General features: G+C 44.3%; 1 protein-coding gene across 6 annotated transcripts in view; it reads left to right on the top strand.

Annotated features, from left to right (window-relative positions):
* The window catches only part of Tnik (TRAF2 and NCK interacting kinase), a 385833-nt gene that overhangs the window by 281938 nt on the left and 90993 nt on the right, over positions 1-12902 (top strand). For all 6 annotated transcript variants that reach the window (XM_057756804.1, XM_057756803.1, XM_057756801.1 and 3 more), the window contains exons 10-11: positions 6472-6647; positions 12549-12615. In XM_057756804.1, coding sequence (XP_057612787.1) covers positions 6472-6647; positions 12549-12615 — 243 coding nt within the window. The remainder of the gene's footprint in view (positions 1-6471; positions 6648-12548; positions 12616-12902) is intronic.

The raw sequence follows: 12902 nt of genomic DNA, 5'->3' as shown, positions 1-12902 counted from the left end.
ATAACTTTTGTTCTTAGTAAGCTTGTCCTGACATGAAGGTGACTTGCTCTAAAGAGCTACCACATGCACACTGTCACGAGGGGGCATGATGGGAATGTGGCTGGTGAACGATCCGGTGAGGTCTGAAAATGGAGTCCTCGGGTTAAGCCAGGTATGAGCTGTCACTTCCGTGTGTAGTCTTTGCATCTTATTATTGTGTAACAAAAATCTGATGCTTCCCCTCCCCTGCTACAGATGTGGCATGGCCCCCTTTGACATTCTTTCATCTCTAGTTCTTCTTGTCTTGGAGTTAATCCCTGCCCGCCTGTGACCTCCAACTATTCTCCCCTCTAGATATAAGTCCTGGGCAGTTCAACTGAAAAGGAGCAAGTCATTTGGCCCTTTTCATATGACTTGAGGCTCGGGCCCTTGACTGGTGTCCTTGTGTTTCCCACCCACGGGCACACACCCACCACATAGAGCAGGCTTAATTAGTACCAATCAGCTGGTAATGACATAGCAACCCCGGCTGAATGGAGGAAAGGCACACTACAGAGAGAGGAGAAGGAAACAGAAAAGCCACCAGCAATGACAGTCTCTAAGTCGCCAGACCAGCAAGGGGAGTGTGAGTTGCTATTGGTAACCGAAGGCAAAGCTTTTCTGCTCTCCTTCCTCTCAGAGGGTCACCGTGGTACCAGACGTGCTCTCTCCCCAGCAACAGCCTTTCATTGGGCACCATGTAGCGTGTGGTGACAGAGCACAGGAGGGCCCTCCTCTCTCTGCTGAGATTTCTTCTCTCTCCTCCCTGGATCCCACTCCCGGAGACGGGAGCCAGCTCAGTTCCCTCCCCTGGAAGGAACAGTGACATAGCAAAGCTTGCTGCCTGCCAGATTTCTGCTTGGAGTGTGCCAAGCTCCCTAGGAGAGCCTGCTGTATGGCACGGGTATTACTTCCTGTCCCCTGTCGCTAAGCCTCCTCCTCTCCCTTCACTGTTCTGGGGAGATATTTTGAGCTCACCCACAGAGGAACAAGCTGGCCATCCAGAGGCATGTCACCTAAGGGGCTGCATCTATCCCTGCATCATTTCCAGGACAAAACTCCTGACAAAGCCCACAATTAGAGAAGTGACACAGTCCGTCATGAGGGGAAATTAAGGCAGTGGGGGTATGAAATAGTTGTCACTCTATGTCCACAGTCAAGAGCCAGAGAGAAGTGAGTGCTGATGTTCAGGTGTGCTCCTCCTTCCTCTTCATTAAGACAGAGACTCTAATCCATGCACAGTGCTGTCCACATTCAAGACAGATCTTCCCCCCTAGATTGCACCTGCCATTTAGTCGCGCCCTTACCACCACTCTTGGGTGTATGTCTCCCAGGTGATTCCAGGTCTCGGTAGGCCGGCAATGAAGATGAAACACCTCAAGTCCACCCTTGTCTTCTGGACACTCAGACATATTATTTAAGCTTTAAAATTCCACCCCTGGGCCTCGAAGATCATCTCATGAAGCAACGTAGATTTAGTTCGTCTATAAGAGTCCCCCAAATCTAAACAGTTTGAGATCTAATTACTCAAAAGCCCAAAGTCTCTGTTGATACCCAAGGCAGTCTCTTAGCTGTGATAACCTGTAAAGTTAAAAACTAAGTCAACTATTTCCAAATTACAATGCACAAAATGAAAGTTTTCATTCTAAGAGGAAAGGAATATGGGCACAGAAATGGAAAATAGGGCATAGGCCGGGTCTGCACCTAGCATGGGAAACAAATCCCATAGCTCCATTGCAAGCATCTCACACTGTGGTAGTGGCCTCTGGTCTCCACTGGCCTTGCCCCTCTTCCTCTATCTCCAGCACACACAGCCTGTCTTAGAACGGCTTTCCTCAGTGAACACCCCACATTCCTGGCTCTCTGACATCCTGAGTGAGGCTTCCTTTCACAGCCCTATGTCGGAGCTCATGGGGCCTTCCTGAAGAGGATCTGACTCTGCCACCCATTGCCTGACCTCAGCAGCTTTTGAAAACCTTGTTAAAAGTCCTCCCTGCCCACGGGAAGCTGGGTCCTCTCTATAAATCATTAACCAAGAAAATGCCCCTATAAGACTTGCCTGCAGGCTAATCTGATAGAGGCATTTTCTCATTTGAAGATAGCTCTTCCCAAATGACCCTAGATTGTATCAAGTTGACAAAAAAAAGAAAAAAAAAAAAAAAAAACACCTAGCCAGTACACACCAAATCCACAAGCCCCACTATTTTTTACACTCCATGCCTGCTCAGGGCACTTTTGTTTTGAGAAAGGATGAAGGTGTGTGTGTGTTTCAAATAAAATAATGATGATATAAAGTAGATGTCATGAAATATTCTAAATAAATTGAATTTGCTAGTTTGTATTGTGACTGTGCACTTCATCAAAATCAAAACCCACAAGCTTTGAAATTAACCTTTTCTGTTCGGTTTTCTGAAATCAAATATATCTAGATCAATTCCCTTAATGAACATTGTGCAATCACATGCTGGATAACATTAGCTAGCAATGGACAGGACCACCTGGTGACTCTGGCCAACTCAACTGAGCAGATATGTTCTGTGATGTCTCACAACAATGTCGTAATTCAAAAATCTCCCTGTCACTGAACAGGGCTTGACAGTGCCCATTTTATTCAACAGAAGTGTGTGTGTGTGGGGGGGTGCGTGCGTGCGTGAGCACGCGCGCGCACACACACACACACATAAACACATGGGGGATGTTAGTAATATGTTAGTAATGTCTCATTTCTGTGTTGCAGTCCTTAGGAAAGAATTTTATTTCCTTGAGTCCAGTGATGCTCAGACAATGGTCAAATGTCCCTGCAGTGTGCCAGTGCTAATCACAAGAAGCACTTTAAGGAATTAACTAGATAAGTTCTGGAGATGTCTGTATTTGCAGTCACAGAAATGGACCCAGAAAAGTTAAGCCGATTGTCGTGAGTCATACAGTAAGTGCTGAAGTCCAAGGAAGAGAAATGGGGTAGTGAGAACTAGCTCAGGGCCATGACAGACTTTCAAGGCCAAGTTTGTCAATGTGGATGTACAGTGGCTACTGTAAGCAACTTCAGTGTGTAACTGGGGTGAGTCTGTGGAACCTCAGACTGTGAACACCAAACACTGGCATTCCCTTTCCATTCACAACCATCCATCTCTCGTGCTCATCAGCTCTGGACATGCAGCTCTTCATCCGCCTCTTGGCAAGGCTGTATCACTAACCTTACTGAAGGTTATCTTTTATTATTTAAGTTATTTTTAATTATTTAATTACATTATTATTTTTTTTTCTAAGAGACAATGCTAAGTTATCAACAGTATTCTAAATTTACTTTGAACCCACTGAAACACCCAGTGAGCAGGTATTCAGCACCTATGAAGTACTGTAATTAAATGTGCAATTAAACATATTGATTCCTTGGTCACACTAACTTAGAAAATAAGTGACCCCTTCTTTGAAGATGTGGGGAGTTTGCTTTGGTTTTATTTTGTGGAGACAGGGTTCCTCTGTTAGTCCCAGTTGTCCCCAGCGCAGATGCACTGTATAACCCATACAGCTTCATGTGTGTGTGTGTGTGTGTGTGTGTGTGTGTATAAAATCTTTAAACTCCTGGTGATCCTCCTCCTGCCTCAGCCTTCCAAGTTGCTGGGATTTGGGGAATGTGCCAACACACTGGACATGAGAATGTGTTTTAAGTGAGCAACATTATCTCTTCAAATGATGCCTGCCAGCTTTATAGAACACAGTACATTATCTCTGTCATTCGGATGCCCAGCCATTCTCTGCGAGGTCCTTCCCTCCAGCAGAGCTCTGGAAAGGGAACTCTCAGAGCTTGCTCTGCTAACGGAGCACTGCTAACACACAGTTCTAGTTCTAGTTCTGCCTGCAGAACTGGAGGGTTTTCTGGCTTTTTTTTTTTTTTTTGGTTGTTTTGTTTTCAGATGTCAGTGTCAGATAAAGGAATGCACAGTCTATTGAGGTCTGGATCTCATTTCTCAAATTGGATGTGATTGCTTTTATTTATCACCCTCTAATTAATAGCAGAGCACTTTACAGTAAGAAAAACAAGCACTTCTTCCTAGCTGCCAGTGAGTGAGAGAACTGTTCCATTCTTTGTGAATATTTAATAGCTTTGTCATAAGTCGCTTTTGTTTTCATCTTTTTGATGCAGATTTTCCTGCCCACAGCAGCCCTGTATGGAGTTTGCCAGGTTTGCTACTGTTTTTTTGAGCTCAGTGTTATAATTCCCAGGTCATTCTTTAGATGAGTCTTTTTTCAGTATTTTTATTTGATTGATCTGAGAAAGAAAATCATACTACGCCTTGCAACCAATCTCTCTCTATGTGTGTTTCTCTCTCTCTCTCTCTCTCTCTCTCTCTCTCTCTCTCTCTCTCTCTCTCTGTGTGTGTGTGTGTGTGTGTGTGTGTGTGTGGTATACATATATGGGCTAGAGCACATGCACCTTTGCACACACATACTTGGAAGCCAAAAGACAGTGTCGGGTGACCGCCTCAATCCCTTTCATCTCACAGTTGAGACTGTCTCTCACAGAACCTGGAACTTTCTAACAGGCTAGAGTTAGCTCTGTCAGTTAGCTCCAAGGATCTGCCTGTCCTGTGCCCCATTCCCAACAGAGGGATTCAAGGTTCACACCACCATTCTAGCTGTGCACATGGATGCTAGAGGTGCACACCACCATTCTAGCTGTGCACATGGATGGTAAAGGTGCACACCGCCATTCTAGCTGTGCACATGGATGCTAGAGGTGCACAGCACCATTCTAGCTGTGAACATGGATACTAGAGGTGTACACTGTTATTCTAGCTGTGCACATGGATGCTAGAGATGCACACTGCCATTCTAGCTTTGCACATGGATGCTAGAGGTGCACACCACCATTCTAGCTGTGTGCATGGGATGCAGCAAGAACACACTGTTGTCAGGCACATCCATGTGTACTTCCGTGCATTCATTCACTGCACGTGAGGAAGAGGTAGTTTGCTCACAATGTGACAATGACTTGGGCACTTCCTGACACCTCTGAAAACTTCCAGTAAGAAAGAACGGAGTTTGGACTGGAGGACACCAAAGCAGGTATATGGATATTTCTGTTTTCACTATTTCTAATTCATGACATAGCCAACCCGAATTCATCTGTGAGAGAGGCAGTGGCTAAAGATGCTACATTGCTTTTAGATGGATACGAGATACTTTTAAAATGTATACATAATTTAGAATTGTAAGAAGAAAATATATTATTTGAAAAATGTGGCATATTGAAAAACGTAAGAAATTGCTTTGATGTGGGCAGAAGCAGAGAATATCCTAAATATATTCTCTCTGGAATTATTTTCCATGCATATGTAATATATAGTAAGTATTTTCTGTGTGTATATGTGTGTGTGTGTATGCATGCATTCATGGTATGCGTGCGTGCGTGTGTGTGTGTATGTGTGTGTGTAGGCAAGCACATGCCATAGTGCATGTGCAGAGGTCAGGGGACAACTTTCAGGAGTTGGTTCTCTCGTCCACATTGTTGATGCAGGTCTCTCGTGACGCTGCATCTCCACCTCTACTCCAGGACCCTCAGAGTCAGGAGACATCTTTTAAGTCTCCCCCATCTCCCTCTAGGGCTAGGATAGCAGCTGCTCAGTACCCACCAGGCTTTACCTGCTAGCCTTCTCCCAGCCCTTGCACTTGGATGCTGGAGGACATGCTACACATGATATTCTGTGTGCGGAAGACACTTCTAGAACCTGAACTACATACATTTCTGGGAAATGTCCCTGTTGAGGAATTTGAGAAAGGGATTCTTCTGGGATCCACAGTGCAGCCACAGGAGGGCGACAGAGAGCAAAAGGAAATGGCTCCCTGCTGAGTAGGCAAGCTGCTCAGGTATCAGGGGTCCCACTGAGCTCCCAAGGCATCTGGGAAGCAGGGAACTTCATTACTTCTGACTCTGGATCACTCCTGGAAACTTCCAGCAGGAACACACATGCCCCACCCACAGTTCCTGGCTCCAGTCCACAGTTACTTCAGCCACCTTGGGGCCTTGCCACCCTGACCACTGGTGTGGTATCTGCCTCCAGGCCTTCCCTGCTCCTGGACCTTCTTAGCACAGAGTTTATCTAGGAGGAAGCCTGGCTTTCTAGGGGTCATAGATAAAGTGCTGCTTGCTTTTGACAGAGGTCATTTCCTCTTGCTTCCTCTCAACCTTCTGTGTAAGGGACTATTCCCTGTGTGACAATGTTCCCATGCATATAATAACTACGGTATGTTACCTTATGTGTATGCTGATTGTGATTTGACCTTTAAACTTTATTGTGCTAATATATTGAGGTTGGTTTGTGATTGGATGATCCCTATACTCACAGTATGGCCATTTCTTTTTTTCCTTTTTAAGGCCATATTTCAAAAGATGTATTTGCTTTTCTTTTATGTTGTCATTTTATCTGTGAGTTCATCTCTTTTGTTTGGCAGGTCAAAAAAATTCCAGTCATTTATTGAGAGCTGCTTGGTAAAGAATCACAGCCAGCGACCAGCCACGGAACAGCTGATGAAGCATCCGTTCATCCGAGACCAACCTAATGAGAGGCAGGTCCGCATCCAGCTGAAGGACCATATCGACAGGACAAAGAAGAAGCGGGGAGAAAAAGGTTCGCTGCTCATTTGTGCTTCTGAGAAGGAAACAAAAGACAGTGTTATTCTTTCGGGTGAAGGATGCATGGTAGATCATAGCCTTGGGCATCGGTGGAATGAAATCACCACTGAAGGCAAATCTCCATGGAAAAAAATAGGCCTGTGGCAACGGCCCCTCTTCTAGGCGGCAAACAAAGCCGTGCTAGTGACACTCGGAAGCTCATAAATGACAAGTGATTTATCTTAACTCAAATGAATATTCACGTTTCAAACAGTGACATCTACACATGGCAGACAACCTACAGAATTCATCTAGTTGACATTTTTTCTGTATTGACAGCCATCAGCGTTTATGTCTCTGTGCTTCGAGACCTGTTTCTAATTCAGCCGTGTAGAACTCAGACAGAACTCCTCGCTGGGTCAGTCATAGAGAGGCTCACTAGGTTGCCAGGCTAGCGGCAGGTATTAGATTTTGAGCCAAAGGTCCTGAGGTGCACTTCTTCATTTCGTAGAGACACAAATTCCTCTCCCATAATCTTCTCTGTGGCATGGAGAGCACAGGAGCCCAGATTTGAGACACTGGGATCATGCCCAAGTTGCTGGAATGGTGGCTTACAGCTGCATGTTCTGTGCAGGACTTGTGGCCAGCTGAGCATAAAGTAAGGAGGACAGGAAGCCCAGGGCCTGACAGGAGTTCTAGAGAGGCCAGAGGCTAGAGGAGGTTGGTGTGCTAGACCAGAGGCCAGCGTAGGTGGGTGTGCTAGACCAGAGGCCAGAGTAGATGGGTGTGCTAAACCAGAGGCTACAGTAGGTGAGTGTGCTAGACCAGAGGTTAGAGTAGATGGGTGTGCTAGACCAGAGGCTACAGTAGGTGAGTGTGCTAGACCAGAGGTTAGAGTAGATGGGTGTGTTAGACCAGAGGCCAGCGTAGGTTGGTGTGCTAGACCAGAGGTTAGAGTAGATGGGTGTGCTAGACCAGAGGCCAGAGGAGGTGGGTGTGCTAGACCAGAGGCCAGAGTAGGTGAGTATGCTTTTCCCAGTTCCTTCTTCTCATCCTCCTCCCCTGTCCTTAGTACAGGGCAGCAAACAGAAGGTAGCAGACAACACAAGATGGAAACCTCTCACTGTGTAAATGTTGTTTCTTTGACATTATAACAACAAAGCTCAGCAAGTATGAGGAGAGGCATAGAGGTGGAAACAAACTGGATTGACTGGTAGCATCAGCAGAAGCCAGGGAGGTGGACAACTCTTCAGCAACCCTTCAAGAAAATGGCTCCTTCTTCATCAGCCAGTTTTAGGAGCTCCGAAAGAGTTCAGTTTGCTGAGACAGAAGTGGGAGGTCATGAGGCCTCCATCTCCAGTGTTGGTCAATAGGCATAAGATGTTTATGAGGTCCTAAAGACAAGCCCAGCCAGAGCTGCTAGACCCGAAAAAAAAAAAAGAGCTGTAGGTTGATGTCGGAGAGATTTAGATCTCTGACTTTTCAACAACTCCTTGTCGTTTTAGTCTTGGACCATGCCATTAAGTGAAATGTTCAAAACCGCACTTGAGAGAATTATGTCAAATATACAGCCATTAAGTGCCTATTCTTTAAGGGGGAGTTTATATGTACATACTGAATAGGCTAAATAGTCTGACTGCTTTAAGGTTCAGATTCTGGGTTCATATTCCAACTCTGACTCTGTTATGTGAAATTCACCCCATGTTGACAGAGGTTTCTGTCCCCTCTGGTCCCACAACCATTCATTTTCTAAAGAAACACACAGAGGTCTACGTTAATCATAAATGGTTGGCCTATCAGCTCAGGCTTCTTATTAACTAATTCTTACATCTTAAATTAGCCCATTATTGTCTATGTTGGCCACGGTGGTTTGGTACCTTTTATCAGTGAGGCATTCTCATCTTGCTTCCTCTGTGATGACTGCAGGCTGAATTTACCTCTTCCCAGAATTCTCCTGTTCTTGTCACCCCACCTTTACTTTGTGCCTGGTTACTCTGCCTATACTTCCTGCCTGGCTACTGGCCAATCAGCATTTTATTAAAACAATACAAGACTATTGTTCCACAACAAGCCCAGTTTTCTCATCCCTTAAAAAAGGACTGGGCAACCACAATGACAAATTAGCTTCCTGCCTAGCATCATTACAAAGACTGAAGAAGATAATATACATAAAATGCTTACTACTGTATCTAGTACATAGTTGAACTTGGCCACTCACTCTTAGTCTATTCTTTTTTGACCCATCACTTTTGGGAACTATTCAAGGGACCTTCTGATGATTCAGTGAATAAAATTGGGTAAAATTTGTGTTTTAGGTTGTTTTCAATTTTTGGTACCACAAATACTGAAATGTAACATAGAAATTGTGGTTCCATCATGATTGAAAGGCAACTTCATTCTCTGTAGTGTGGAAAAGCAGGGTACTTGAAGATAAGTACACGCAAGAGCTGTATCAAAATGAAAGAAATTGGGATAACTGCTTGGACTTAAATCTACCAGATTCATAGTTTTGGTCTTATTTTTGTCTATTCCCAAGGGAGAGTATTAGATCAGACAAGCTCTCTTTCTATTTGTTCAATCTGAATAAATGATTTGATTTGATCTCTCGCATTCTAAAAATACCTATTGATTTTTTTAATTTATTAGATTTTTTTAAAAAAAGTACTAATCCAAATTCTCACTCCTTCCCTTCCTCCCATTACCTCCACATACCCTTCCACCCCACCACCATCTAATCCTAAGAGAGGGTAAGGCACATTGCTTTGTGGAAGGTCCCTACTATATCTAGGCTGAGCAAGGTATACATCCAAAGAGAATAGGAACTCAAAAAGCCAGTACATGCAGTAGATACAAATCCCGGTGCCACTGTCAGTGGCCCCTCAGTCTGCCTCAGCCATGCAACTGTCAACCACATTCAGAGGGACTAGTTTGGTCCTATGCTTGTTCCTTCCCAGTCCAGCTGTTTCAGTGGGAGAGCCCATCATGGTCTTGACCTCTTTGCTCATATTCTCATTCCTTTCATTCTTCAACTGGATCTTAGGAACTCACTCCAGTGTTCTGATGTGGGTCTCTGCCTGTTTCCACCTGTTGTTGGATGAAGTTTCTATGGTGATATTTAAGATAATCATCAGTCTGACTAGAAGGCAAGTCAAGATCGGGCCCCTTCTCTTCTATTGCTTAAGGTCTTAGCTGGAGTCAGCCTTGTGGATTCCTAGGAATTTCTCTAGAGCCAGATTTCTGCTAATCTTATAATAGCTGCCTCAATCAAGATATCTCTTTCCTTGCTCTCACCTCTGTCCTTACTCCATCTCAACCATCCCATTCCCTCAAGTTCTCCTCAACCTTTCCCTTCTCCACTCCTCTTCTCCTTCTACCCTCCCTTCTCCCCTGCCCCCCATGCTTCCAATTTCTTCAGGTGATCTTGTCTGTTTCCAATTTCCAGGTGGTTTATATATTTTTTTTCTTTGCCTGCATGAATTTGTGAGTGCCATCTGCATGCAGTGCCCTTGGTGGCCAGAAGAGGGCATCAGATTCCCCTGGCACTGGAGTTGTAGGTGGTTGTGAGCCCTCCAATGTAGATGAGAACCAAACCCAGGTCCTCTACAAGAGCAGCACATGCTCTTATTTGTTGAGACATCTCTTCAGGCACTCTCACATTAAAAATAATAATATTTGTTTAATTTGTATGTACGAGTGTTCTGCCTTCATGTACATATGTATACCCCTTATGTTTATGGTACCACAGAGTCTAGAAGAGGGCATCAGATGCCATGGAACAGGAGTTCCAGATGTGTGGTACTCACAGAGTCTAGAAGAAGGCATCAGATCCTGTAGAACAGGAGATCCAGATGTGTGGTATCCACAGAGTTTAGAAGAAGGCATCAGATCCTGTGGAACAGGAGATCCAGATGTGTGGTATCCACAGAGTTTAGAAGAAGGCATCAGATCCTGTGGAACAGGAGATCCTGATGTGTGGTACCCACAGAGTCTAGAAGAAGGCACCAGATCCTGTAGAACAGGAGATCCAGAGGTGTGGTATCCACAGAGTCTAGAAGGCATCAGATCTGTAGAACAGGAGTTCCAGATGGTTGTGAGACACCTGTGCATGCCAGGAATCAACCCTGGTCCTCAGGAAGGTGGTCTTAACTGCTGAGCCACCTCTCTAGCTCTAATCTCCCTTTTATTTATTTTTAACCTTTTCCATAAGATCTCTTGATGACTAGCTTTTGGTAGAACTGAAGAGTTTTACTTTTTACTGCTGTATATGACCTGTAATGCAAAGGCAATCCAGCTCAGATCTGATAAAATGTTAAAATCGGAAAGACTGGCAAGTTAAAAGTTTACATTAGAAAACAGACGCAGTTGGGGTGACCTGTGCTTTGTTCACTACAGCTTCCTTCGCTAGTAAAACCAAACACTGTTTTTCCATTGTGAGAACTCACTTTTTCAATATGAGGTACAGACATTTGATTGCAGGTTCTTTACATTTGGTGAAAACATTCTTTAAAAACAGGCTGCCTGAGAACTTGCTGCTCACCTAATGTGTGAGACTTGCTTGACATTTATACAGTGCACACAAGCTCATCCCATTTCCCTTTCCTGCATCGTCTGATATCTGCATAGAATTTTAGCCAATCTGATTTTCTTGTAAATACTGCCTCCTAATGGAAAGATAGCAAAATTGCAATTTCAGTCCTGTTGAATGTCTTCAGGCTAGTAATTAATAACCCACAAAGAAGTGACAGTCCTGTGGCTTCTTGTTTTGCATCAAAGCTTCTCCAAGGGCTTCTCACACCTATAGAGAAGTACTGAGCACAGCACCAGGAGTCATTGTAGCCCGGTGGCCTTGATTTCGCCATCTGCTTTCCCACAGCCAGACACCTGCCTTCTCAGGACTCGCTATTCCTCGAGCCTACAATGCTAGGTGGGGACAGCCTAAGTGGGGACACATCATTCACAATGACATTTCCCTGTCCTGCCAGCTCAGCACCTGCTCAGTGCTCACTACTCCCATCCTCCATTCTGAGCAAGGGGAGACAGCTGCTCCCCAATCTCACTTCCCATTGCCTTGTGTGTGCTTCTGCACGGGATGGAATATGTTAGGGGAGACTTTGGTTTTCACATTGAACCATTTCAATATTGAATTCTAAATATACATCCCAGATGGACCTTTTATTAATATAAAGATGTAAGTGTACAATCTGACTACCTCCCTTATTTTAGAGGACTGTTATCGTAAGTAAATGAGAGAACAAATCTGAAACATTTAGCTCTAGTTGTTCACATGTGAGATGCCCACCAGAACATTTGTTTCCTGTCTTCATATCCATGGAAATGACGATCTTGCATTGCTGCTTGTGTCTTTCTCATTGTATATTGATAATGTTTAAAGCAAATGTTCAATCCTATTATCATACATTAACTTGTTTATTATGTTACTAAATTAAATGAATGTTCCTAGTGAATCAATCACATTTACCTATTCAAAAAAAAAAAAACAGGACTGGGGTTAAATTTAGGATTCCCTGCACTTCCCATGTTCTAAGTTTTTAGAATAGATTAGTGTAGAGATCATGTATTGCTACCAAGTAGAACACATTGTACATGTTTTTGTGTGTGTATTCTCCTGTGCTGGCTCATGCCAGCCCTGTCACAGACAAGTGAGTCATGTATTTCGGCTCCACCATCTCGGGATTGGGGCTAAGATGAGGTCCATTGACACAGTTCTGCGGCTCATGGATGCTGATGAAGCAGGGGTGGTCTGCTCTGAGTGGCAGCACCGTCTCATGAAATTGGGGCTACGAATGAGGTCCATTGACACATTTCTGTGGCTCATAGACGTTTATGAAGCAGGAGTAGTGTGCTCTGAGCACCAGCACCATCTTCTACACTAACGCTCTGTGCTCTCTCTCTCCAGATGAGACTGAATATGAATACAGCGGAAGTGAGGAGGAAGAGGAAGAGAACGACTCTGGAGAACCTAGGTATGAGGAAGGTTAGGCCTTCCTATGACCACAGTCTGGAGCAGGCTCGCTCAAACCGCACTCTCCTTTGGATTTATTGCTCTTGTCTGAAGGAATGTATCACCCATACAATACTCATTAATGTGTGAAATTTTCTCTAGGCAGACTCTTACAATGTAGAAATCAGAGTATTCTTTATCTTATCCACCAAGAGGAATGGCCTGTATTCTTGACCTTGTTTCCTCGTACATGTAGATATGGAATAGGAAGGAAGCAATTTCTTGGCTAGCGCAGTGCTGACAGTATTT

This window comes from Chionomys nivalis, chromosome 24, assembly GCF_950005125.1.
Source record: "Chionomys nivalis chromosome 24, mChiNiv1.1, whole genome shotgun sequence".
Classification (NCBI taxonomy): Eukaryota; Metazoa; Chordata; class Mammalia; order Rodentia; family Cricetidae; genus Chionomys; species Chionomys nivalis.
This window is presented reverse-complemented; position numbering and strand designations above follow the sequence as displayed.